The 24,725-nt window shown below is 35.9% G+C and overlaps 1 protein-coding gene across 3 annotated transcripts in view; it reads right to left on the bottom strand.

Moving 5' to 3' along the window:
• Positions 1-24,725, bottom strand: part of Graf (GTPase regulator associated with FAK) — a 329,103-nt gene that overhangs the window by 72,356 nt on the left and 232,022 nt on the right. For 2 of the 3 annotated variants that reach the window (XM_081739155.1, XM_081739157.1), the window contains exons 5-8: positions 23,219-23,329; positions 19,337-19,441; positions 13,528-13,602; positions 2,059-2,131 (exon numbers count right to left, since the gene is read on the bottom strand). In XM_081739155.1, the coding sequence (XP_081595281.1) occupies positions 2,059-2,131; positions 13,528-13,602; positions 19,337-19,441; positions 23,219-23,329 (364 nt within the window). The remainder of the gene's footprint in view (positions 1-2,058; positions 2,132-13,527; positions 13,603-19,336; positions 19,442-23,218; positions 23,330-24,725) is intronic. The other variant, XM_081739156.1, reaches the window with a different exon arrangement.

The following is a 24,725-nucleotide window of genomic DNA, read 5'->3' as shown; positions in this document are numbered from 1 at the left end:
GTGGAGTCTTAGTTGCCACAATTCCAAATGCTGTCCTTTCAGTTAGTGATTAGAAGGTTGCTGTTTATCGTATATAGTTCTCTTATGTATACAGGGTCATAGAAAAAGAATGATGGTATTTTGATTAGTTACTATGGAAAAACCGTTAAAGGTACTTCAATGGTTTTAGCCTTAAAATGTGTAGAAAATATCAAAGTTTTTGTACATAGCTTAGTAACTTTCAGTGTGTGCTCCTCTGCATACGTCTAATCTGTAGTCAATTTCTGTCCACGTGTGTTGAAGCATATCAGGAGTAACAGTCAAGATGGCGGCAGAAATGCGCTGCTAAAAATGTACCAAGTCGTTTTTTTTTTTTTTTTTTTTTTTTTCATACACAATGTTTTTGATATACCCCAGAAAAAGAAATCCAAATGGGTAAGGTCTGGACTTCTGGGAGGCCATGCAATGGGAGCTTCTCTGCCAATCCAACCGTTGGAAATTGACTACAGATTAGACCTATGCAGAGCAACAAACTGAGCACATATTGAAATTTACTAAGGCATGTACAAAAACATTGATATTTTCCACACATTTTAAGGCTAAAACCATTGAAGTACCTTTAACGTTTTTTTCTTAGTAATTAATCAAAATCCCGACTTCTTTTTCGATGACCATGTATTACACTCTATTGTAGCAAATTGTGGATGCCCTGGCAGGCCATAATATTGAGAATGTGAAGAAAGAATAGACACAGCGGGTGTTCTTAAGACATTGCAACCCCACAAATGCGGTTAAAAGAGGGATGGAGGGAGAAAGGGATAGTGCTGTAAAATTCAGCATAGGAACTTCAAAGACATTTGCCAAACTGCACTCTTATTGAGTGAACACACCATATCACATTTCATACTTGAAATATCCAATAAGAAAAAAAAAAACTTTAACACTACAATTTTATCACCTGTCTTTTCCATTGGTGAAAAAATACAGAAGGAACTTTTGGTGAAATAAATAGCGGGAAAAATTTAAAAAATGAAATGAAATGAAATATTTTGAGCTTTACGTCCCACGGATATGCCGGTTAGGCTACAGGAGACGGTGATTATGAGAAATGAAGAAAGTGGGAGGAAACGGGAGAACCCCGAGAAAACCCACGCACATCGTGTTTGTCCACCACAAAGTTCACTTGGCAGGAGCAGGGTTTGAACCCGGGACCCCATGCACCAGAGGTCAACGCTGTACTACTGAGCCACCGCGGCCCCGGGAAAAATTAAAATCCGACAAAAATATCCACATGCTATTTGTTCACACTAAGTTCATGCGGGAGAACCGAGTTCGATTCCTGGCAAGAACTCATGAGGTTTGCATCCCACATTGAGCTATACGTCCACGTTTTCTATATCCTCCCTGCTGAAAAGGATACTCAACTCCAAATGAACCAAGCAACAAACACTAAGTTTATACGGTTCAGTGCAATACGGATCCAATATACCAACATATGAATCACGGAACGAAATAATTTATGAAATAATACACCGAAACAACAATCTTGGTAAAACTTAGATGTGTTTACCAACAAGGACGCCTCATATAACTAGGATCTGGATTAAACTCATATGGCCAGTACTACTACGCCACCGGGAATCAGTTCTCTTCACTGAGATAAATATAATGGATAAAGTAAGGTCATACACATAGAACAGTTACTCAATGAAGTCAAATCAGCATTTAGCTGTCAGAATATTCCTTATACAATTATGTAAGCATTTAAATAAATAATTTAGAAAATGATACGCAAATTTTCTCGTAGTTTACAAGTAAAGCTCAAGGTTCATTAGCCATCGTATAAAACAGATGTTTATTACTTGTATGTTACAAAAATAATGAACGTGCAGGAACTGTGGGAACATTAGAAACATAGGAAAACGGAAATACATTCAAGATTAAACAGAAAAGAATAAAACATGCAGAACGTATCATATGTACGCTTCTGTCCCTGTTATCCTACAATAGACTTAGTTATGACTGAACATTATGTTATCTTTGTAAGAAGTCACATTAAAAAAAGTCATTGTGACTTACTTTTTTCCATTAAAAATAGGTATCCCTGCCTAGTGTACATGTTGCTTAAATGACCTGGAGGATCCACTGGCTTCTGGAATGAAGACAATATAACAATTAATAAATTCTTTCAATTTTAACACTCATTTTATTATGTTCCTTATCCTTATGTGTTTATAGACATGCAAGTACTACTTAAAAACAAGACTCAAACTATATGCTAACTACAATTTTCATGCCAGCTTCGAAATAAATATGCTAGAAATACGTATATACAACAATAAATAAAGAAAATGTTGCTTTCATAAGAGTACACGTGCACTAAAAATGTGATTTCAGGAACATTTTTCTGTAATATGATGAAGGTTCATTATGCCCAGTGGTGCAATTAAGAGTCACGAGGACAACCCACGTGACTATGGCTATGATGTTAACGAAGTCCCCAATCCGAAAAATAAATAAGTAAAAACAAAGGAATTTACGTTATAAATCAGAAAATAACTTATATAGACGTTAAGAGCCTGGCATACTAAAAATAATACAAAATTTACCATTTTTCTTTTGCTAGTTTTATGTAAGTGAACGGAGATGATAAAATGCAACTTACCACAATTTTAGATAATGTTATTCTACAACAGAAAATATGAACCTGAAGAATTTTCAGTGTTGCTATCCACAGAAATTACAATGTTATCAGAATAACATTTCCCCCAAAATCTAAGTTGAGGCAGCGACTAGAGGAACGAACTCAACCACATTTGACTACGTATCATGTTGCTTGGTATCCTGTGAACTACTTTTTAAATAACATTATTATTTACTTTTAGTAACTGTATGTTAAAACTATTTTGTTTATTACAATCTACATATAACTATCATTTAAAAAGCAGTTCACAGGAGTCCAAGACAACGTGATACGTAATCAAAATACAGTTGAGTTCGTTCCTATAGTCGCTGCCTTAACTTAGATTTGGGTGAATTGTTATTCTGGCAACTGTATTTCTACGGATGGTAACACTGAAAATTCTTCAGGTTCGTATTTTCTGTTGTAGAATAACATTATCTATGATTGCATTTCATTATCTTCTTTCACTTATGAAAAATAAGCATAAGAAAAATTGTAAATTTTGTATTATTTTTAGTGTGTGAGGCTCTTTTAACACAGTAATACAGATTCTGCCGTTTAGTGAGTTGGAAGAAGTGTATCTAAAGAACGTATATGCTGACTTATTTCCCAAAATTAGAAGCGTATTTGGTACTTATCTTACAGTCACTCTAATTTGGTTGTTGCTTTTTTATCAATGTTCAATGCTATCATAAATGCTAGTGGCAAAAGTTCATGACTTTAAGAACTTTGCTCTAAAGACAAAGTCAAACACTGACAGTTATATTTAAAAAGCGGGTCTGAATACGTAACACCTCATGACTACGCACAATGAATGTTAGCTCTTCAATGATTTTACATTCAGAATGCGGAATAGTACTTGCTTTTTTTTTTTAAGTCCTTTTTTAGCTTAAAGATTTATGTGGTCTGAATTACATGTAGCCCAAAAGGAATTACCTACTGCTGTTTGGTAAATACATAATTCACCCGTAGGTTTTCTTTTGTAGTAAAAACAAGAGAAATTTTGTTACGACCTTACGGCTATTATGAATTAATATAAAACGCTTGGAGTTAAAATATTTTATTACACAAAACAGATGTGTAACAGTACAACGATAATGTATATTTTGTATGTTCTTCTCAATATTGTTTCTATTTAGGAACAAAAGTGCTATTTAAAGGCACAAGCTGTTAAGAAGAAGAAGAAAATATATAATAAAATAATTTAAATATTTGTATTGCATCGATATATTTCTTGTTTTGGTTGCTAAGACAACCCGTTTATCTCGTTGATATGGTATGAAGAACGAAGAACCGTCTTGTAAGAACTGAATGTTCATTATTTTAATGTGTTAAATACGATATATATATTGCGAAATATTTATATATAAAAGAGCATAATCGTGGTGTGTGATACTTCTATAGTTTATAAATACTAAAAATATATTGAGAACTAGGGAGTGTAACGGAAAAAACACGTTACAACAGTATGATTGTGGAGTACAGAGGTTCTTATATAAAGCTGTAGTTATTTACACTTTTGGCAACAGACTGAACTTTAGAATTTTTCCTTAATCTACAAGGTGTTTCAAAACAACACCAACAACGTTTGGGAGGTGATCCCTCAGATCAAGATAGGACAAAAAGTACACCAACCTGAGTGTGAAAATGCTTCCTTTCTGATTTATAGGCTGCCGAAAACATGAAGAAGGAAAAAAAAATTAATTAAAGGTCCATAGCTCCAAAACTATAGGACCTGCCGTAGTTGGGTTAAGACTTCACTTAGGAACTAATATCTAATATGTGCGCTATCCAAAAAGTACATGTTTCAGAATCCTGTTGTACTTATGCAACAATTTTTATAGAGGGAGTTCGGCTACAGGCATACAATTTTGAAATACCTCTATAAAAATTGTTGCGGAAGTACCGCAGGATTCTGAAACTTGGATAGGGCACATACTAATTCCTCAGTGGAGTCTTCACCCGACTACAGTACGTCCCATAGTTTTGGAGTTATGAACAGTAACCCATCAGAAGGCATTGTTTTTATTATTAATATTATTATTAATAATAATAATAATAATGTTTTCGGCAGTTTGTAACTCCGAAAGGAAGCATTTGTACACCCAGGTTGGTCTATACCTTTTGTCTTATCTTGGTCTCAGGAATCACCTCTCAAGCGCTGTCCGTGTTGTTTTGAAACACTCTGTATATATCCTCTGCAAGTGTAGTCGAAATTCATTGGATTTGTAATTCAGTGTTCATTAAATCTAAATCACAAATCACATTAGTTTCTATCACATCAGTTGCTCGTGCAAGAAATTGACATTTTCTGCCAATGCTTTTTTGAATAGGGAGATATGAATTCCCAAATTAAATCAAATCGGAGGACCGAATTTTTTTTTAAAAATGTGAAAAACAAGCAAAAGTTCTCAACCCTATTCACTCGAAGAAAATTATATTAATCCATGGTTATATGTATAAATAAATAATAAAACAAACCAGAAACATGCATATAACAGAGATATGGATGAGTTTATTTCTTTGAGAAGGAGGACTATAGACTCCAAAATTCAGCTTAACAAGTATTAAATTTTGATGCAGTATTCTACAGTTCTGCAAAAATATGTTCTTGCAAACAGGGAAAAACTTTTGGAAAGCTTTAGACAACCATAAGATCTTAAATGAATGTATAACCTATTCGAATTATGTCCACTAGCATTCCAAAAGAATAACTACACATGGAACCAATTTATAATTTCTTCTCAATTTGACGAAATCAATTATCTTCGGTTCAATGTTATTTTACTGAACTTCACCACACCTTTTAAAGCTACTAATTCACTATAGTATTCTTATTACATAAAGAAAATATATAAACATAATAAATAATATTAAAGAAAAATAGTTGCAATAAGTAAAGGGTGTTTCTTTCCGAGGCGGAGAACTTTATGTTGAAATAAAACACAGAAAAATGTTTTTAATATCTATAAAATTGGCTTTATTTGACAGGTCATTTTATGGCATTAATGTTTTAATATGATTTAAACATGTACCACCGCGGCTGGCACCTGCATGGCGTAATCTGGAGGTCCAATTTTCAGACACACTGCGCACTAAATCAGGCTGTACTTCGGCAATAACACGTCGAATGTTGGCTTCCGAGAGAGCTCACTTGTTTCTGGTTTCTCGGCGTAGACATGCGACTTTACATAATCCCAGAAAAAATAATCTAATGGCGTCAAATCACACAAACGAGGTGGCCAGTTAACAGGTACACATCATGAAATTAATCGTTCGTCCAATGTTTCTTTCAGTAAATTAATTGTGGCGCGCGCTGTGTGGCATGTGGTACCGCCTTGCTGAAACCACATGTCTGCAACATTAATGTCTGTCAATTGAGGCACGTTAGTAACCATATCTCTGTACCGCTCATCGTTGACTGTAACGTTCTAACTAGCATTATTTTTGAAGACATATGGACTAATGATTCAACCGGATGCATATCATCGTTGAGAGTAAATGCATTGCGAAAACGATCCATAGTTTCTCGAATTAATCGCTCTGATGGACGATTATGAGCACCGTAAAATGCAAGTACGGCCCGATGAGTTTGCCGAATTGAACCACAGGTTCCAAAATAAATTTGCACAATTTGCAAACGTTGCTCCGGCGTGAGTCTATTCATGATGAATAGCCAAACCAAACAAACATCAAAAAGACCGAGTACTGTAATATCAGCTGTCACAGAAAACAATGTTGCCAGTTTAAATTTCTCTGCCTCTAAAAAGAAAGCACCCTTTATAAAAAGGAAAATAAATAATTTCACGTACCTTGTGCAAATGTTTGATTATATTCTTTCCTTACTATTTCACCTGTTTAGGTTCAGCAAGCTTCATCGAAGGTTCTCATCTTATAAAGATTAAATCAAGAAATGATTCTCATGTTTTTTCTCTAATATTCCACATGATGTACTTCCAAAAACACACTGCAAAATTCCTACAAACTGGTAATCAATTATAAAAGTAGAATTAATCACTTATATAAGTACATTTTTACAAGCACATCCAATGGAATACTGGTGAGGAAACAACTAGATAACCAACATGTGAATTACTTCTCGATTTAATCTTCATAAGGTGAGACACTCCGATGAAGCTTGCGGAACCTAGTGGAAATGAAAAAATTAGAAGGACATAATCAAACAAAATTATGTAGGTGCATGAGATGATGATTCAAAGTAATACAAAATTGGTTACTTACCAATAAATCCTGCCGTGGGAAAATTCTGAAGGTTCTCCAAACGTATCGGAACAACAAGCTAGTTCTGTCTTCAGTGGTAACGTAACAAGAACAAAAATGGATGAGAGAACTATGGTATGGAAAAAGAAATACATATCACCAAATAAATATAACGCGAGAGATGGTTACTGAAACCACAAGCAGAGCATAGTGAGCGAAAGAAAGAGTTGAGTTGAAGGAAGCGCGGTATCTATGTTACGTCACTATTGCCAGATCCAAAATATACATCAAAACTAGGTAACCAGATTTTATCTACGTTGCCAAAATCCAGATTTAAAGCCGGTTTATGTTAATGAATAAAGAATAGTTCTTTAAACTTTTTTTTCCCCCTTGATTTCGCTGCAAACCTGCTTTATATTGTGTGTATGTTGTTTTAGGTAAAGTGACAATCCCGACATACCCTCTTCTTGGGACTTTTTTGATTGCCTAATCTGTTCTTTAATTCGGGTGTCAATATTGCACTTGCTTTGACCTACACATAAAGAGCCCGACAAACACCTAACCTATTTAATGGATCAACAAAATAACTATTAGAGCTGGTAAGATGTTTTTCTAAACCTTTTGGGGAAGGGGATACTGGAAGCCGATATGTTATGCATTGCATGAATACGTTGAACTTCTGTCGATAATTGTGAAAAGTAAGGAGTTGCTATCCAAGTTTTTTTTTTTTTTAATAACTGTTTTAGGGACTTGCACCAATCTGCGTCTTTAAATAAACCAATTTTATAACTTATAACAGTTTTTTTTTTGGGGGGGGGGGTATTTGATATAAAATTATATTTCGTCATTGAGATCATTTGGACGATCACAAATTAATCGACCTTGTTACATTACCATTCAAGATGTAACTAGCTTGTTGTTCCGATACGTTTGAAGAATATTTAGTTTTACCACAGGAGGATTTATTGGTAAGTAACCAATTTTTTGTTAATAATCAAACATTTGGATAATGTATGTGAAATTATTTATTTTCCTTGTTATATTTATTACAGCTATTTTTTCAACACTAAACATTATATTTCACATTACATTATGTAATGGTGAGACGATAATATATATATATATATATATATATATATATATATATATATATATATATATATATATATACACAGGGTCTGTCCTGCATGAAACCAGACTAGCTCTGATGTGGCGCCCTCTCGCGTCGCGCAGTGAAACTAACTGCCGGGAGAGGTAGTAGGGGCCGTAGCAACACCACCTACAAGTGTTTAGTCTGCTGCGAGCAGTGGTTCGGTGTGAATCGAGTGTTGAGTGAGATTGTGCGAGTGCCTTGGAACAAAGCGAACTGCTGCGGTTGCTTGAGCAGCGTTACGCCATTAAATTTTGTGTTTGGCTAGGGAAATCGCGAACGGAGACACTAGAAATGTTGAAGACAGCGTATGGTGATGAGTGTATGACAAGATCTCAGATTTTTGTGTGGCACAAGGCCTTCAAGGAGGGCAGAGAGAGCGTCGAGGAAAGAAGAGAAAGGTCGTCCACCAACCACAACAAAAACGGAGCAGAATGTTGAAAGGGTAAGGAATCTTTTGAACACCGATCGACGTTTGAGTGTCCGAATGATTGCCAATGAGCTCAACTTCGCAAAAACGCAAGTGCACGAAATTGTCAAGGTCAATCTTGGAATGCGAAAAATTTGCGCCAAATTGCTGCCCAAAGTTTTTACTGACGTCAACAAGGACTTGAGAGTGACGATCTCGACAAACCTTCTCAACCGTTTGGAAGATGAACCAAATTTTCTTCAAAATGTCATCACAGGGGACGAAACTTGGGTCTTTGAGTACGATCCGGAGAGCAAACGGCAGAGCGCGGAGTGGCACACGCCGCTGTCTACTCGTCCAAAAAAGGAGCGGATGAGAAAGTCAAAAGTCAAAACGATGCTCAAGGCGTCGTCCACAAGGAATTCGTCCCACAAGGAGCGACGGTGAACGCAACTTTCTACATCCAGGTCCTCGAAAGATCCGCAGACGGGTCGCCCGCGTTCGAAGAGACATCGCCAACAACTGGACCCTGCACCACGACAACGCGCCCATTTACACGGCAAGGATTGTGCAGGAGTTTTTGGACAAGAAAAATATTTCTACGCTTCCACAACCTCCCTACAGCCCTGATCTGTCCCTGTGTGACTTCTTTCTCTTCCCTAGGCTAAAATAAGACCTCAAAGGACGTCGATTTGAGTCTATCGAAGCTGTTCAAGCTGCCGTTACACGGACCCTAAACAGCATTTCACAAAAGGATTTCCAGGGAGCTTATCTACAATGGCAGAATCGCTGGAAGCGCTGTGTAGATGCCGGTGAGTGTTATTTTGAAGATTATTAGTTGTAGTTTAAGTTACTTTCAATACATCCAGTTCCACAGCCTTAGTCTGGTTTCATTCAGGACAGACCCTGCATATATATTTGTATTACTTGACCTATGTTAAAATACATCACGTCTGGAGAGTGTCAGACGATGCTACTGGGCTCAGGAGTATCCGCTCCTATTGTCCCTTTTATCGCTCTCACTGGTAACCGCATGTTGGTCGATGGGCATACTCAATAAATAAATAAATAAAAACTGCATTTATTAAATGTAACCAAGAGTTTTTAATTACGCACGATTTTAACCTACAGTGTACAGCGATCCACAGACACGGCTCAACAACTTGTTATCGGTAGAAGAGAATAAAATAAATAAATAAATAAATAAACATTTGACGTAACGGCCCATTTATGAGTCTAAGCCTGCTCCACCGCTATCCGCTAGCGACCGGGTTGAACTATGCCCATTCTACCGGCAAACACGTGGTCAGAGCACTGCGACGCCCTGTCCTAACAGGCGCATTAGGAGCTTTCTGAATCTAGTGGTCATCACGTCTTGGTTTCACGTGACTCCCCAGTTTGCCTCACGACGTTGGGTGGACGCCGAAAATTAAGAAGCACGCCGGGAACCGAACCTAGGGTCACGCGGACATGAATCCAACGCTCAAACCACTGAACTACGGTGTTCCCTAAAAGAAAATCCAGCGATGCGAAAATACTTTTTTTCTCGACTGTACAGGCACTATTTGTACAATTTCCAGTTCCTAAGTAACAATTTTATTAAATATATAAATAGTAAAAACTTGTATTAAATACATTTATCAATTTGGTGCAGTAACTAAAGAGTCTATCATGGAATGCCATACTTACACACGTCAATAACTTAAAAGTAAATAAAGCCAATTCGGTCAACTCTTCTGTTTCTAATTATATTCTCTGTATATCACAGAGAACTCCAATTGAATCAATTCACCGACTCCGATATTACTACCAAAAGAGCACGTAAAGGAGGCAGGTGTGTACCTTTGCTAGTAATTACATTATTGTGAATTCTGATTACACAGAAGATTTGGCGGAAACATTTCGCAGCCTAGAGCACAGTTGACAGAAATCTCACAAACTTATTTATACAGGATGAACATAAAATGGCGCACGTGAAGTGTATCACGTGATACTACATTTACAGAAACATATACATACCAAAAATGTTTCACTCAAGGTAAGTTCTGTAAACGTTATGTCCTCCAACAATCTGGTTCTTCCGAAGTTTTGAGGGAAAAAAAACATATCACTGATTTTTAAATTTTTGTTGTATTACCTAGCAAGAAATCTTAAATCATAGACTCGACTAGGACAAAGTAGGGATGGCCAGAACCGGTTCCTTGTGGAACCGGTTTTCGGATCTGAACGGATTCGGTTCTAGAAGATCCGGTTCCGGAACCGATTTTTCGGATCCAGATCTGGAACCGGTTCTTCGGATCCAGGTCTAGGACCAGGTCTGTGGCCATCTCTAGGACAAAGATGACTGTTAGTAATTTTCAAGCATGGTGACTTTCTCGCAGAAGATAGGTAGCTAATTTCAACAGCGTTATTAAAAAATAAAATAAATAAATAAATAAATAAATTGTTGGCCACAATTATAAATGGTGTGATGGAAGCCAAGTGTAGTTGTAGTGGTATATCATGGCATAAAATCCTTGTTCATGTACAGTAGAAATAACGGTTCCCCCCTTTTTCATCACTGCTGGAATAACCGTTGAAAGATGGCGATCTGAATCCACACTCCATCCACTGAAGATCAACGATGGTAGTCCTGAAAGCACCCAACCTAACACAGAAAAATATTTAAGAAAAAGGGGGCGGGAGCTATCTATTTCTCAGCATAGTCTCCTTTTAGCTCGATACGCTTTTCCCAGCGATGTTCAATAGCTTTGGAACCCTGTTCATAGTGCGGGCCGTCAAGCTCTTCAAAATACTCACTAACTGCAGACTCCACCTCTTCATTGTTGGCATTTTTTTTTTTTACCATCGAAACATTTTTTCAAGTTTCGTAAGAGAAAACAATCCGAAGGCCTAAATCTGGCGAATAAGGTGCGTAAGAAAGGAATTCAAAATTTAACTCACTGATTTTAGCCATCGCGATAACGGATGTGTGAATTGGTGCATTGTCTAGATGAAACATTTTCTTTTATCCCAAATGCGGTTTTTTTTCTTGATTTCATCATTCAAACGCTGCAATAAATTTGCATAATACTCAGCGATTAATTGTTTTACCTTATTTTTATTTATTTATTTTTTGAAGAAATCATTGAAAATTATCCCACAGCCATCCAAGAAAAATTGACGCCATGACTGTCAGCAGATGGAGCTATCTTCGCCTTCTTTGGAGCCGATTCTCCCCTTTCAGTCCATTGTTTTGATTGTTCCTTCGTCTCAGGTGTGAAGTCATGGACCCATGTTTCATCCATGGTTAAGAATCGATGCAAAAACTCGGCTTTATTGGTATGAAACATCGCCAAACACTTGACTAACTTCCTCACGATGCTGTTTTTGTTCCACTGTGAGCAAACGCGGCAGTGAGCTCGCGCACAGCTTTCTCATGTCCAAATTTTCAGTCAATATGCCATGTACAGTACTTTTTGGAATGCCTACGACATCTACAAGCTCGCGCACCTTCAGTCAACAATTGTCCAATACGATTTTGTAGATTTTCTTCACCATATTTGGCGTGGTCACCTCATTTGGTCGACCACTGCAATAGTCTTTGCAGCTCGTCCAGCCTCGTTTAAACTCTGCCACCCATTATTTTACGGTTGTAAATGAAGGAGTAGACTCCTCCAGGGTAGAATCTAAATCGGCTTTGACATTGGTTGGATTGAGTCCTTTCAAATGAAAATACTGAATCACATAACAATTACTCATTTTTTCCATGTTTACAAATTTACTGAGAGCGTTCACTATTGATGGCTGCCAACCGAATACTAAACAACATAGCGCCTTCAAACTACAACCTTAAGTTCTATAAGGTTGGTACTTTCAACCATAGTAATGTTTCTCAAACAACAACCGCCATCTATACGTCATCTCAGGTACTGGGACTACCATGCTGAAGGTGACAATGTTTCGTCGAATGAAAGAAGTGTATTACCTAATATGCGTATTAGAAATAATAGTGGTTGATTGGTCGAGAATATTTCAGGAAGGATACACCAGTATAAGTGATTTTTCCCGTCCAAACCAAACCCAAGTGGTCGCAACAGAGAATAGCTGCAGCGGGGAATTACATAATTTATTCGCTCTCGAAGCAGCCTATATAATAAAACGAAGTAAAGCAACTTGGTTTTCACAAGGTTTCATTCAGATGACGAGATGAAGGCTGCAGTCCATCAACAGTTCGAACGCCAACCTTCAAATTTTATGAACGGCATCCGTAGACTGGTCATACAATGGAACAAATATTTAAACGCTTATGGTAGCATCTGGAGAACAAGTGTTGACACATTCATCATGGATAAATTTACATTGTGTATAAAGGATAACTAAATACCATTAGTACAAGTACCATTTTTACAGGTATTGTCTGGAATTTGGTTTCAGTTGCTCACGCCATATATTTTGTTTGTACTCGTTGATAGCATGGATATTATTTTCTACTTCTACTGTGGAATCGACGAACATACATTCTTAGAAACGGTGTGTCCTTAAACCGTACAGGGTATAATAGTGAGTATCGTTCCTGACCCTTTAATCGCGAGGTCCCGAGTGACTGGCCATTTTCATTAAATCCTCCTCCCTTCCAGCTCCGCCAAGCGAATACCGAGACGATGTCCCAAATATAACCCCAGGCGACTTCCTTTCACATACTTTTCCACTGACGTACTTGTTGATTGTTAATTATTTCAAAGTGAACAGGTTTCGCAGGCTATCTGAAACTTTATTATATTACTGAAGTGAAATAAAATAGAATAATTAATGAGTAAAATGCATAAATAAATAAACTTTTAAAGGTTTTAAAAAATTGAATTTCGAATACAATAGACTCCTAACGAAGTCTCAAGGAACCCATGTTTGGAACTTTACACCCCACGTGCGCCATTTTTAACCATTCTATTGAAAGAACACCTCGTTAGACGCTGAAGTTGTTACAGAAAATCTACATTTCCTTTTACAAATTTCCAAAAAACATGCCACAAGACTATTACTGAACAATACATAACATATATAAATCTAAAGAACATAAAATAAAAGCATCCAAAAGAGCATTACCATTTTACGCACCTCCAGCATCTTCCGCATCAATGATTCAGTCTTATCTCGTGTAGCATTGAAGTTCTCCCTTGTCTGCAACAAAGACAAGGCACGCATGCAGAAAAAAAATGAGATTGGAGAACAAAAATATCAATGGTGCTTTCACACAAACAAAAATAAAAGACACACTCGCTCTCAAAAGTGAATACACTGGTAGTGAATTGCGGCTTGAACACACTCAAGAGCCGTGAGGTATGCTTTCGAAAGCATATTCAAAATCGTGCTTTAATATTTATTGAAAATACAGTAAAGCTATTCAATTACTTAATAAGAAGCGTTGGAGGGCACTTTTGTTTTTATTTTACTTTACTTTTTTAATATATATATATATATATATATATATATATATATATTTTTTATAGATATTAGTAGGTTCATCTGAATGAGTAAAGAAAAAGTCTGGAAAATATTACAGACCTCATATATTGACAGTAAATATTGCACACCCATTGCTCATCATTAATTAACCTAAAACACACCTGTTGAATAATATTACAACAGTGTTGGCAGGGTACGTGTTTCCGTACAAAAAAGAAAAGACTTGCATTAAATAGCCTTTTTACATGGCAATACTGCATCAACTTTGTCACATTTTCGCAACAATGGATAAATGTTGCTGCATACTGCACATATACACAGGGTCTCACCCACAGGAAATCAGTTTTCTGCAACTGAATATTGATTTTTTTCTTTTTTTTCTTCTTTTACACTTTCGGTATTTTCTTTCGTTACTACACAAAAACGTTACAAATTCCAACATTGTTCATGATCTAGAAAATACATAGCACGTCCAGAAAGTAAGTTCCGTTTCAATTTATCTCCGCTGCAGCGCTGCGATCGCAGTTCCGCACATGCGCGGTAGACGCTCTGTATCAAGAAGAAGAAACGTGCGCCATTTGGAGATCGCTGTCAGTCACGTACGCTTTGTTGTGCTTGTTTACAATTACGGTGTTGATTGGAAATCCCGCCGCTTGTGAAATCAGAGCGGTGATTCGTTTTCTGAATGCAAGGAAAGAAAAACCAAGTGAAATTTATCGGCAAATTTGCGATGTTTACGGACAAAATGCGATGAGTGATTCAATGGTGAGAAGATGGGTCCGACAATTCAATGAAGGGCGTAGTGACGTGCACGATGAAGAACGAAGTGGGCGTCCATCTTTGATTACAGAAAAACTGGTTCACGCGATTGATGACAAGATCCAGGAAAACCGCAGCGACTTTCATCTGTTCTTACATCTCACGTCTTTCCTTGGCGGTCAACACTTCAACAATGACGACGAGCTGAAAGAAACTGTTTCCAAGACTGGTTGAAGACACAGGCGGCAAACTTCTATGAAGAAGGCATACAAAACCTTGTGCCACGCTATGACAAATGCCTGCAAAATTTCGGCAGTTATGTGGAAAACTAGCTTAAGAGTTGTAGAATTTTGCAATAAATAATGTTTCTGTATCTGTACACAATTTAATTTTATTACCAAACGGAACTTACTTTCTGGACATGCCTCGTATCTACATAGAACTCGCTTACATTTGTTTCAAGTCTCAGGTCTTTATCGTTCTTGCTTCAAAAGATATACGCAATCAAACTTTGGATTTCACAATCTTACGGACACAGAATTTCTTTTTTTTTTTCAAACAATCCGTTTTTTTTTTTTTTTTTTTTTTTTAACATCTTTCTGGATATCTATATGTAAGTGTCATACTTATTTAATTGTTAATGGCATACTTTCCAAGCGTTCCATTATCAAATGTATTTTTTTCTTGTGTTTATTTGTGCATTTTATGTTCATTGAAATTTTCCTGTTTCCCTGAGCCACTCTCTATATTATTTGATACCGGATTTGTATATACCCACAATAAAAACAAAGGAATCCTGAAGGAGATATAGGAAACAAATTACCACAAAATTACGAAATACCATTAAGAAACAAAGGAAAAGAGAAGGAACTACGAAGCATTAAGTTCGATTTGTCCTTTTCTTTAATATTTCTTTTCTTTTCCCTTCTAACCCTCACTATCTGATTAAGCGTTTAACGAAATAATATAGTTTTTTTCTTTCTATTATTTGTGTTCTGTAACATGCTTTTAATATTCTGCGGTAAGTATTTTATAACTAACTAACTAATTCTATGGCCTATGGAACCCGGAGGTTCAATACCGCGTTCACAAAAGATATCCAATGACTTCTGTCCTTAGACAATTGGATTCACTTTCTACTTCGTTTTCCTATTTCTGCGAGATTTATCTTAATATTGTCCTCCTATCTGCGCCTAGGTCTTCCTAATGGTCGTTTTCTGATTGGTTTTCCAGTTAAAACTTTGACAGCGTTCCTACTTTCTTCCATTCTGGCTATATGACTTGCCAATCTGAGGGTCCTAGACTTAATAACCTTAGGAATGTTCGGCAAACAGTATAACTTATGCAATTCATCATTATGAAGTTTCCGCCATTCCCCCTTCCCGTTCCTCTTAGGTTCGAATATTCGTCTCAGGATTTTATTCTTAAATATTTTCAGTCTGAGTTCTTCTCTCAGAGTAAGCGACCATGTTTCGCAACCATACACCACAACAGGAATGATTATCGTTTTATATATTTTAAGCTTCAAATTCGTCGACAGATTCGCGACGACAAACTAAACTGAATAATACCACGAATTTCTTGCTTTCAGTCAACATTTAATTTCTTCATGGATATGGCTTTGGTCTGTTAATACTGGCCCTAGATATTTGGAAGTATTTACTCTGTCGAAAGTATTATTTTATATTTTGCCGCATCCATAATTTGCAGTATTACGATCCCGACGACCTTCCATGTATTTATTTTTCTCTGCATTTATTTCCAAACTCATGTCCCTGCAAGCGTTTAATAAGATCTCTGCATTTCTTTCTATTGTTCTCCTATCATCCCCTATTATACTTACATCATCAGCATAAATAGTGATGAAGACGATGGAAACAAGTATTTTATATAACATATATAAGTATTCAAAACATAAATCATTTTGCAACAGTATGCTAACTGATTAAGTTTTTGTACACTTAAGAGTTTACGCTCTTTCTTTCTCTTTCTAACTACTTACACGCAAGCAAGTATAACGAAAATGTTCTTGCAATCTTATTTTAAGAGTCTTACATTAAGGGGGTAGACTACTGAATATTTTTGAAAAACTAATATTTTTTCTTTTGCCCGTTTCTCGTAAGTGGAAAGAGGTAATAAAATGTAACTTACCACAATAATAGATAATGTTATTCTACACCTGAAAATACAAATCCGAAGAATTTTCAGTGTTGCCATCCATAGAAATTACAGTGTGACCAGAATTTGAATTACTCAAAAATCTTGGTAAAGACAGCGACTAGAAAAATAAACTCAACGGTAATTGATGACTTATCATGCTGTCTATCCTTCTTGTTTACTACTTTTTTAATAATATTTCTATTTATTTTATAACCCTTACATAAATTCTTACAAAATAAATAAGTCATTACAAAATAAATAGAAACATTATTTAAAAAGTAGTAAACAAGAAGAATAGACAGCATGATAAGTCATCAATTACCGTTGAATTCATTTTTCTAGTCGCTGCCTTTACCTAGATTTTTGAGTAATTCAAATTCTGGTCACACTGTAATTTCTATGGATGGCAACACTGAAAATTCTTCCGATTTGTATTTTCATTTGTAGAATAACATTATCTAGTACTGTGGTAAGTTACATTTTATTACCTCTTTCCACTTACGAGAAACGGGCAAAAGAAAAATTATTAGTTTTTCAAAAATATTTAGTAGTCTGCAGCCTTAAGTAAAATAGAAATGCTGTCTAACTAGTTCCTCGGTATGAAGAGTTCTTATAACAAACCTTGCAGTATCCGTTAATCCATAAAGCACATTAACCACACGTACAAAACATTTATCAATCTATGCTTGTTATTAACGGACCAACATTTTAATGTGTTTATAATACTTTGTTACTATTTTTTAAACATGATTGCATTAATCAGGTATTTTACGTCTCGATCAATTGCGTACAAATATTCTGTAATTAAGTTTACTTATAACATACGTGTTTAAATTCACATATAAAAGTTTTTATTTTTCAAATTATCAAATACCTTGCAATCAAGTGATTGTTTTCGTACTATGCTCAACTTTTTTCACAGCATAGGAATGTATATTTGTTATGAGAAACATGGTCACCCTACGTAATTGAAAAATATGGATGTACAAGTAGATCCAACTATCTCTTTGTGTATTAGGTACCTTACAAGGTAAGGGCTTTACTCTTTACATTAATATGATTCATGTTAATGACTTTAGACGTACTTTGTGAGATTATGCTACGCGCCGCCATTCGTTACAATAATTTGTATATTTAATTAGGAATCAATAGAAACAAATGCTACCTTCCTGCATTACTAAGTTAATTACATTTTAAGTTCCAAAGTCGAGACGTATTTGCAATAAGAAAGCGGAAAAACAACAACAGAAAGCCAATTGACTTGAACTTCTTATAATAAAAGAAATGACAATTATTGAGTTTTCATCTACAGATGGTTTGATTTTTAATCAAAAACGTCTGATCGAAGAGTGTGCTTTAACAATTGCTATCTCCCTTGACATATTTTTATCCGTTAGTCCGAAGTCTATTGATGTAGAGTCCGTTTAATTGCGGGTTTATTGTACACTTAGACATTGTTTCAATGTTAACGCTTAATTCAAATTATAAACTTCTTAATATCGTTAAGCTTTCAAATTTATACAAAAATCATTTTAACTCAATTTTAAGGTTCGGTTGTTTCAACATCTTACTTTCTGAATTTGACCTAATGTTGAAACAATGTTCTGATTCCTATATTTAGGTTTATTTACACCTAAAATAACTTCACAAAAGAAATATAAATCTCTGAACAAAGCAAGTTTTTATTAAAAATATATGAACTGTGTCACAGTTTCGCCAACTAACTAAATATCTTGGCTTCATCAGACAGTCTGATGTGTCAGATATTTAGCTAGCTTGTGAGACTGTTACACGATTATTATTTTTAATAAAAACTTGCTTTGTTCAGAGATTTATATTTCTTTAGTGAAGTTACTAAAGTAAAGCAAAGTTAACATGAACCAGACAGTTATTAAATTTCAAATGATTATAATATTACAATGGTTATTTAAGAACATTTTATATTGGTTAAACTCTGAAGATGCCATAAGCCGCCTTTGACAGTTTAACATTTTATTATTATTATTGAATTATAATCAAGAGTAAATGAAAAATTACTATTTCTTTCATTATTAGTATCTTCACGGAAGCAATGAAAAATATACTACACGTCTAAATACATCAAAATGATTTCCAGATATTGAACAGCTGTAATACGTTCTTGTATTTCTAGTATTCTAAAATCTCTCATTTGCGAGAAAACACGTCACTGTAATGTCCAACTAAATTGGGATATCTGCTCAATTTACGCAATTGAAAAAGCAGCAAAAATATATTACTGTGAAACGATAAAATGCTTCCTTAAAAACAAACTTGAAGCTGATTTGAAAAAACCTGTATCTTTTCATGTCGTGAACACTCACCTTAGTAAGAAAGTGATCAAATAATATTCACCGAAAACGTTCCCATATTTGTTTATATGTTATGATAAGCTAAGCTTAACCAATTCAGCCTTGTTATATATAAGCATCGATATAAATCCGTGAATTAAAAGAAAAAAAATCACAAAAAGAAACATGCACTGTTATATTTGGAAATTTCATTTCTCTACCTTTTGAATTCGAAACTGTAAATCACTCATAAACGGTTTGAAATCGTTGGCAACTTCATGACCTTGATGATAAAAAGTCAGCCATCCATACATAAAGCCAAGGAGCTGGAATGAAAAAGAGATACAATCACTTATTACTGACAGGTTTGGTAATATAGAAAACTGTAGTAATATATACAATACGTACATTTTAAGACGTAAGTTATTTACCATGTTCATACTACTACCATCTACAGGAATGCAGCATCCTCTGCACCAAAGACGTGCGCTAATCACTAGATCAGCAGCGATGTATAAAAGGATGGTTCTTGGTTGTATTTAATTTGCGATTAAGGTTTCTATAAAATTTTATGTTTGGCTGTTCTAGTGTAATTAACATCAGATGAACATGACTGGTAATTTCTCTTTCTCCACCACCGATTGTGTTCGATGTGACGGCTATAGGCGTGATCGCCCAACAGCGTAGCTTCCACTGCAGCAAACTCCGCATAGAATGGGAATGCCTCGCCATACCGCTTTGGGAACTTTCCGAAGACCCTGCAAAGTATGAAGACAGCATCGAGCGAGTTCCTATTTGAGGAGTCAATTGGTAAGGCGTCCAGGGATGTCACACGAATGACGAAAATAGGATCACTCGAATTCCCGTCTCTTCTGCCGTCCTAGCGTAGAACGCCTGGGATGATCGAACAGTAATTTAAGGAGACTTTGTACACGCGGATCCATACATTTGTGGTCCTATCACCGTACAGGTGAGGGATGTGTATTATACAGAGGGTACATGACGTTCTCCTGGAAGTAAGATATGTTGGCTTTGGTGTTAGAAAGCACTTCGAGGAATTACAGTGTTCCCCAACTGCAATATCCCTCACCACCTTGGAAAACTTTTCCATGCTCTGCAGCACAAAGTCAGAACGGATCTGTGATCTATCTGACGGTGAAAGTGGATCGAACTCTGTTAGTCTCATCTAGACAGAGTCACCCCTAATCCAGAGCACATACACTTTCAACTATCCGTTCCGAGGTATGTTTCTGCCAGTTTCTGGTGTTTGTGAACCTCTCCTGAACGTGAGGCGAGGTTCTTCCCAATAATGTTAGAAATTGTGCCTTTTGAGATACTGTGTCGGATGACCAAACTTCTCTGCGTTGCAGGAATGGACGTTGAATCTACTCAAGAAAGAAAGAAAAAAAAAACGCTTATTGCTTTTTATTAACGTTTTAATTCTTAACGGTAATTAAGTTGAAACTGCAAACGATTAATCTCTAACATTTCTGATTTGATTAGAGTGTTAACGGAGGAAACGGGACCTATTCTTCAGACCCTGAATCGATTAAAAAAGCTTCTCGATACCTCTTACTGATTTTGATCTATATATATCAATATTAAAACCAGAAGTACTAGGAAATTCCAACCACTTCCAGTTTTGAGAAAGTTACAGTTGGAGACGTTTCCTTGACACTTATACATAGCACAGTTTGAAAGTTTTAAAAAGTAATACATGAAGTTTTTTGATATGCATACAGTACCACAACAACAGGTTCCACCTCTGATCTTATTATTCCTGTATTACAAACAGAAGTTACAGATCTGTTTTTTCTGCTTTCAGTATTATATTCGCATATTTCCGAAGTCTACAGCAGTTTCACAATGTGAGACGAAATTCAATTGTTATATATGCAGGGTGTATCAAAAAGAACTTCACAACTTTGAAATTCAATATTGATTTATTTATTTAGCTTACAAATATGGTTTTGGTATCATTTTGTAGCAAAATACATTAAGTGTTGTGTTTCTACCTTATACCTAAAGAGGTTCAATGTGGCTTCCTTTAGTGATGCTGCACACATCCAATCTGAAGTTGATTTCTTGTACAGGGTGTCTACTAAAATTCCAAAATGAAATTTCGTGACCTTTTCTTTACCAAATCACAAAATTTCCTAGCATTTTCAAGAGCGAATTTGGGTGCGAATTAGGTCGAATTTTCAACCATGCGATAGAAACGTACTTTGCTTACGATTTGGTAGCGTCTAAAGCCGACCAGAGACATATTTGGTGGTGAATTTTGACGTTTCATAGAACAAAATTTTCCAATCTGTACTTACATTTGTACAGTCAAAAAAATCGTGACCCAAAAGCTAAATTTCGTGACTTTTTCGTGACTTTCATGACCTTTTTCTGATTTCGTGACTTTTTCGTGACATTCGTGACCGATAGACACCCTGTTGTAGCACTTCCAAACAAAATTCCTTATGAGTAATTCTATCAGTGTGTTTTAAATCCTTGCATCATTTGTAATTTGTATGATTTGAGATGCAACCGTTTTCTCAACACACGCCAAACTCTCATATGTGGGACGGCCAGCTGTAGAGAACCACGCTGGCTTGATTTTGTACGACTATTCGCAAAGCTTTCTCTCATTTGTTCTACCTCTTCAGACGTACGGGGACGATCTGAACATTTGTTATATCTTACCGAACATTCGGTTTCAATAAAACACTTATGCTACTTATAAATAGTAGGCCTATTGGGAGGATCTTTACCATACTAAGTACGAAAATTACGTTACACAGTTGTTACAGACTTGGATTCTTCAAACCAACACACAGCTAGCACACTCAGGACCAGTAAAGGCAACTGCCGCTAGCGCCTGTGGTGGATTGTTTCTGAACTAGTATACTACATGAGTCAAAACTTGAAGTATTTTGGTACAAAATGACACCAAAACCATGCTTGTAAGATAAATCAATAAATATCAGTTTTCAAAGTTGTAACGCCCTTTTTAATACACCCTATATTGTAAATATGGTCTTCACGACGCTACAGAACCCACCACTTAAAAGAGAGAAAGAGAGAGAAAAAGGCAATACAGGATACAAAACATTTTAAATAGTAAGCCATTTAGTATCTATAAAATACAATTTGTGACATCATAATTGCTAGGCACTCAAACTTCTGAATTTGTGATGATTATTATACTAAAAAAACACAAAGCATATTATTCAGCTTTTTTATATAACCTTCCAATATGAAAGGTTTAAAGAAACCTTGAATTCTTTTAATAATATTTTATATTTAATGCCTTACTTTTCGTTGCTAGTTTTTTTTTTCTTTCCTCCAAAGATCATGGCAGGGGCGGCTTTAGGATTTCAATTTCGAGTAGGCCAGCTGCCTCGCCTATGGATACATATACACATTTGATTGATTAACGACAGTAGGAAACTACTTGTACAGCAGTGGTTGATGCTATTTGTTAAATAGTTATCTACTATTAATATATATATATAGTAGAAAATATATTTACTCTTTATTGTATCTTTTAGCGTTTATATATTATTTCAAAATTTTTGGGTAGGTGCGTGCCTACCCGGCCTACCCGCTAAAGCCGCCACTGGATCATGGTTCAGTGTAAAACGGTTCTCCGATATTGAATCTTGAAATTTTTGCTAAAGGAATAAATAATATTCAGTATCTTCCAACTGAAAACAAAAATGCAAGTTCTTTCTTATAATCTCAACAACATCTAGACGATCTTCAAATTGCAACGGAAGCTGTTAATATTGATCCCCTTTATCAACTTGCTGGCTGGCCAAAATTAGGTTATGGAAGTATTTTTAATTCTTGGAAAACAGTTTTTATATCCTTGTGCGTGCATCACGTAATAGTCAACAAATTCCGCAGACAGAAAAAGAAATAAATAACTGAAAAGTGACTATATTTTCTTTTCTTTTGAAAGAAAAATTCCAAAATATATGCAAGAACGTAAAAAGAAGAAATACATGGCTGGGAGTACGATTGTTCAGCAATGAATAATATCAGCAGCGAAATATGTTTAATAGGAATATATGATGAATTTAATTTAATATTTTAAGAGGGGAAAATCTTACCGTTTCGACAAATTCAAATTTCTTCCTTTCTTGGACTTCTTGTAACAGGAAAACATATTCCAAACTGGCCTGATAGAAATGTCGCTGTTCCATTTCAAGAGTTGCATCAGCCTGAAAACCAACAAAACCTTGTATGTAACAATAAATTACCAAGATTTTATTAATTAAATTTACAATGTCACATATTTACAATGTTACATTTAACAAACAACAACAACAACAAAAACAGTGTTGAAAGATGAGACATACAAAGTGTGTTCAAAAAGTAAAAAAATCTTTGGTTGACTAAAATACATTTATTACTTTGGAAATCAGAAACACTAATCCCCTTGAAAGTAGGACTAGCTCAGGAGAGTAATGCTCCCGGAAGTAGGGACGAAAAACAGTTCTGATTGGTTGGTGTTATCCATTTCTTGCTATGTTGCATTCAAATAGCAGAAATCAAAGGATTGTTGGTGTCGGTCTTCGTGGCCGAGTGGGTTAGCGCTATATGCTAGTAACATAAATCTCTTTTGGCGTGAGTTAAACCGGCCCGAGGAAAGTTTTTTTTTTAACATTTTTTACAACACTTTTAAATTAAAATAGCATGAAAATAATACTTAAAACAGTGATTTACTTACTTTTGTGCAGATAAGTGGTAGTAGTAGTAGTAGTAGGAACAGATTAGAAGCCCGCAGGGCTCGTTTTGTTCCCCTTGTACTCCATGATATAAATTTTGTGACCAACTGGCTAGGATAGCGCGTAAAATAACCGGCTAGAGTAGGGCGCGAAAAACGTACTTCCGGGAGCATTACTCTCCCGAGCGGGTCATCTTGAAAATATCTCCTTGGTAATGCACACATTTTCTTCCAGTGCTCCCGCCATTGTTAGAAACACTTCTGGAACACAGTTTTTGGAATGGTGAGCAAGCGCGCTGTCGCATTCCGCATGATGTCCTCTCTTGACTCAAATCGGGTCCCTTTTAGTGTTATTTTCAGCTTGGGATATAACCAAAAGTCATATGGAGCCACGTTAGATAAGTAAGAAAGCCTAACACGAATGCTATGTTTGGCGATGAAAGTCTGAATCAAATTTCGCAGACACTCTCCTCATGCCCAAATTCTTGTTCAAAATTGAATGTACCAATCCGATTGAATGGTTTCCGCATGGATATCGCCAAGCTTTTGGCAAAATTTAATGTAATATCGCTCCTCAATTTTTCTGTCATTTTACAAAAACTGAAATCTGACGACCGCTCACTACAAGTCTTTACTCGCTGGCCGACTGTCAGCGATTGATGCTTTCTGCGGGCGGGTAAAAAAAATAAATTACGACTGCGCACGAGTGTCTCCTCTACATCTATTCTGAAGAGATTCTTCCGCGCTTCACTGGTTTACGCGGAAAAAAAAACTAAGGTTCGATATGTTTTGAACACACCTCGTATAGTAATGAATACCAATTATGGAGATTATGGATGCGTGTAAACTAGCACACGTAACATTTCATGAAATTTTTTTTTTTTTTTAAT

Source organism: Thermobia domestica, chromosome 14 (assembly GCF_964235325.1).
Source record: "Thermobia domestica chromosome 14, izTheDome1.hap1.1, whole genome shotgun sequence".
Classification (NCBI taxonomy): domain Eukaryota; kingdom Metazoa; phylum Arthropoda; class Insecta; order Zygentoma; family Lepismatidae; genus Thermobia; species Thermobia domestica.
Note: the sequence above shows the minus strand (reverse complement) of the source record. Positions and strands in the feature narration are given on the sequence as shown.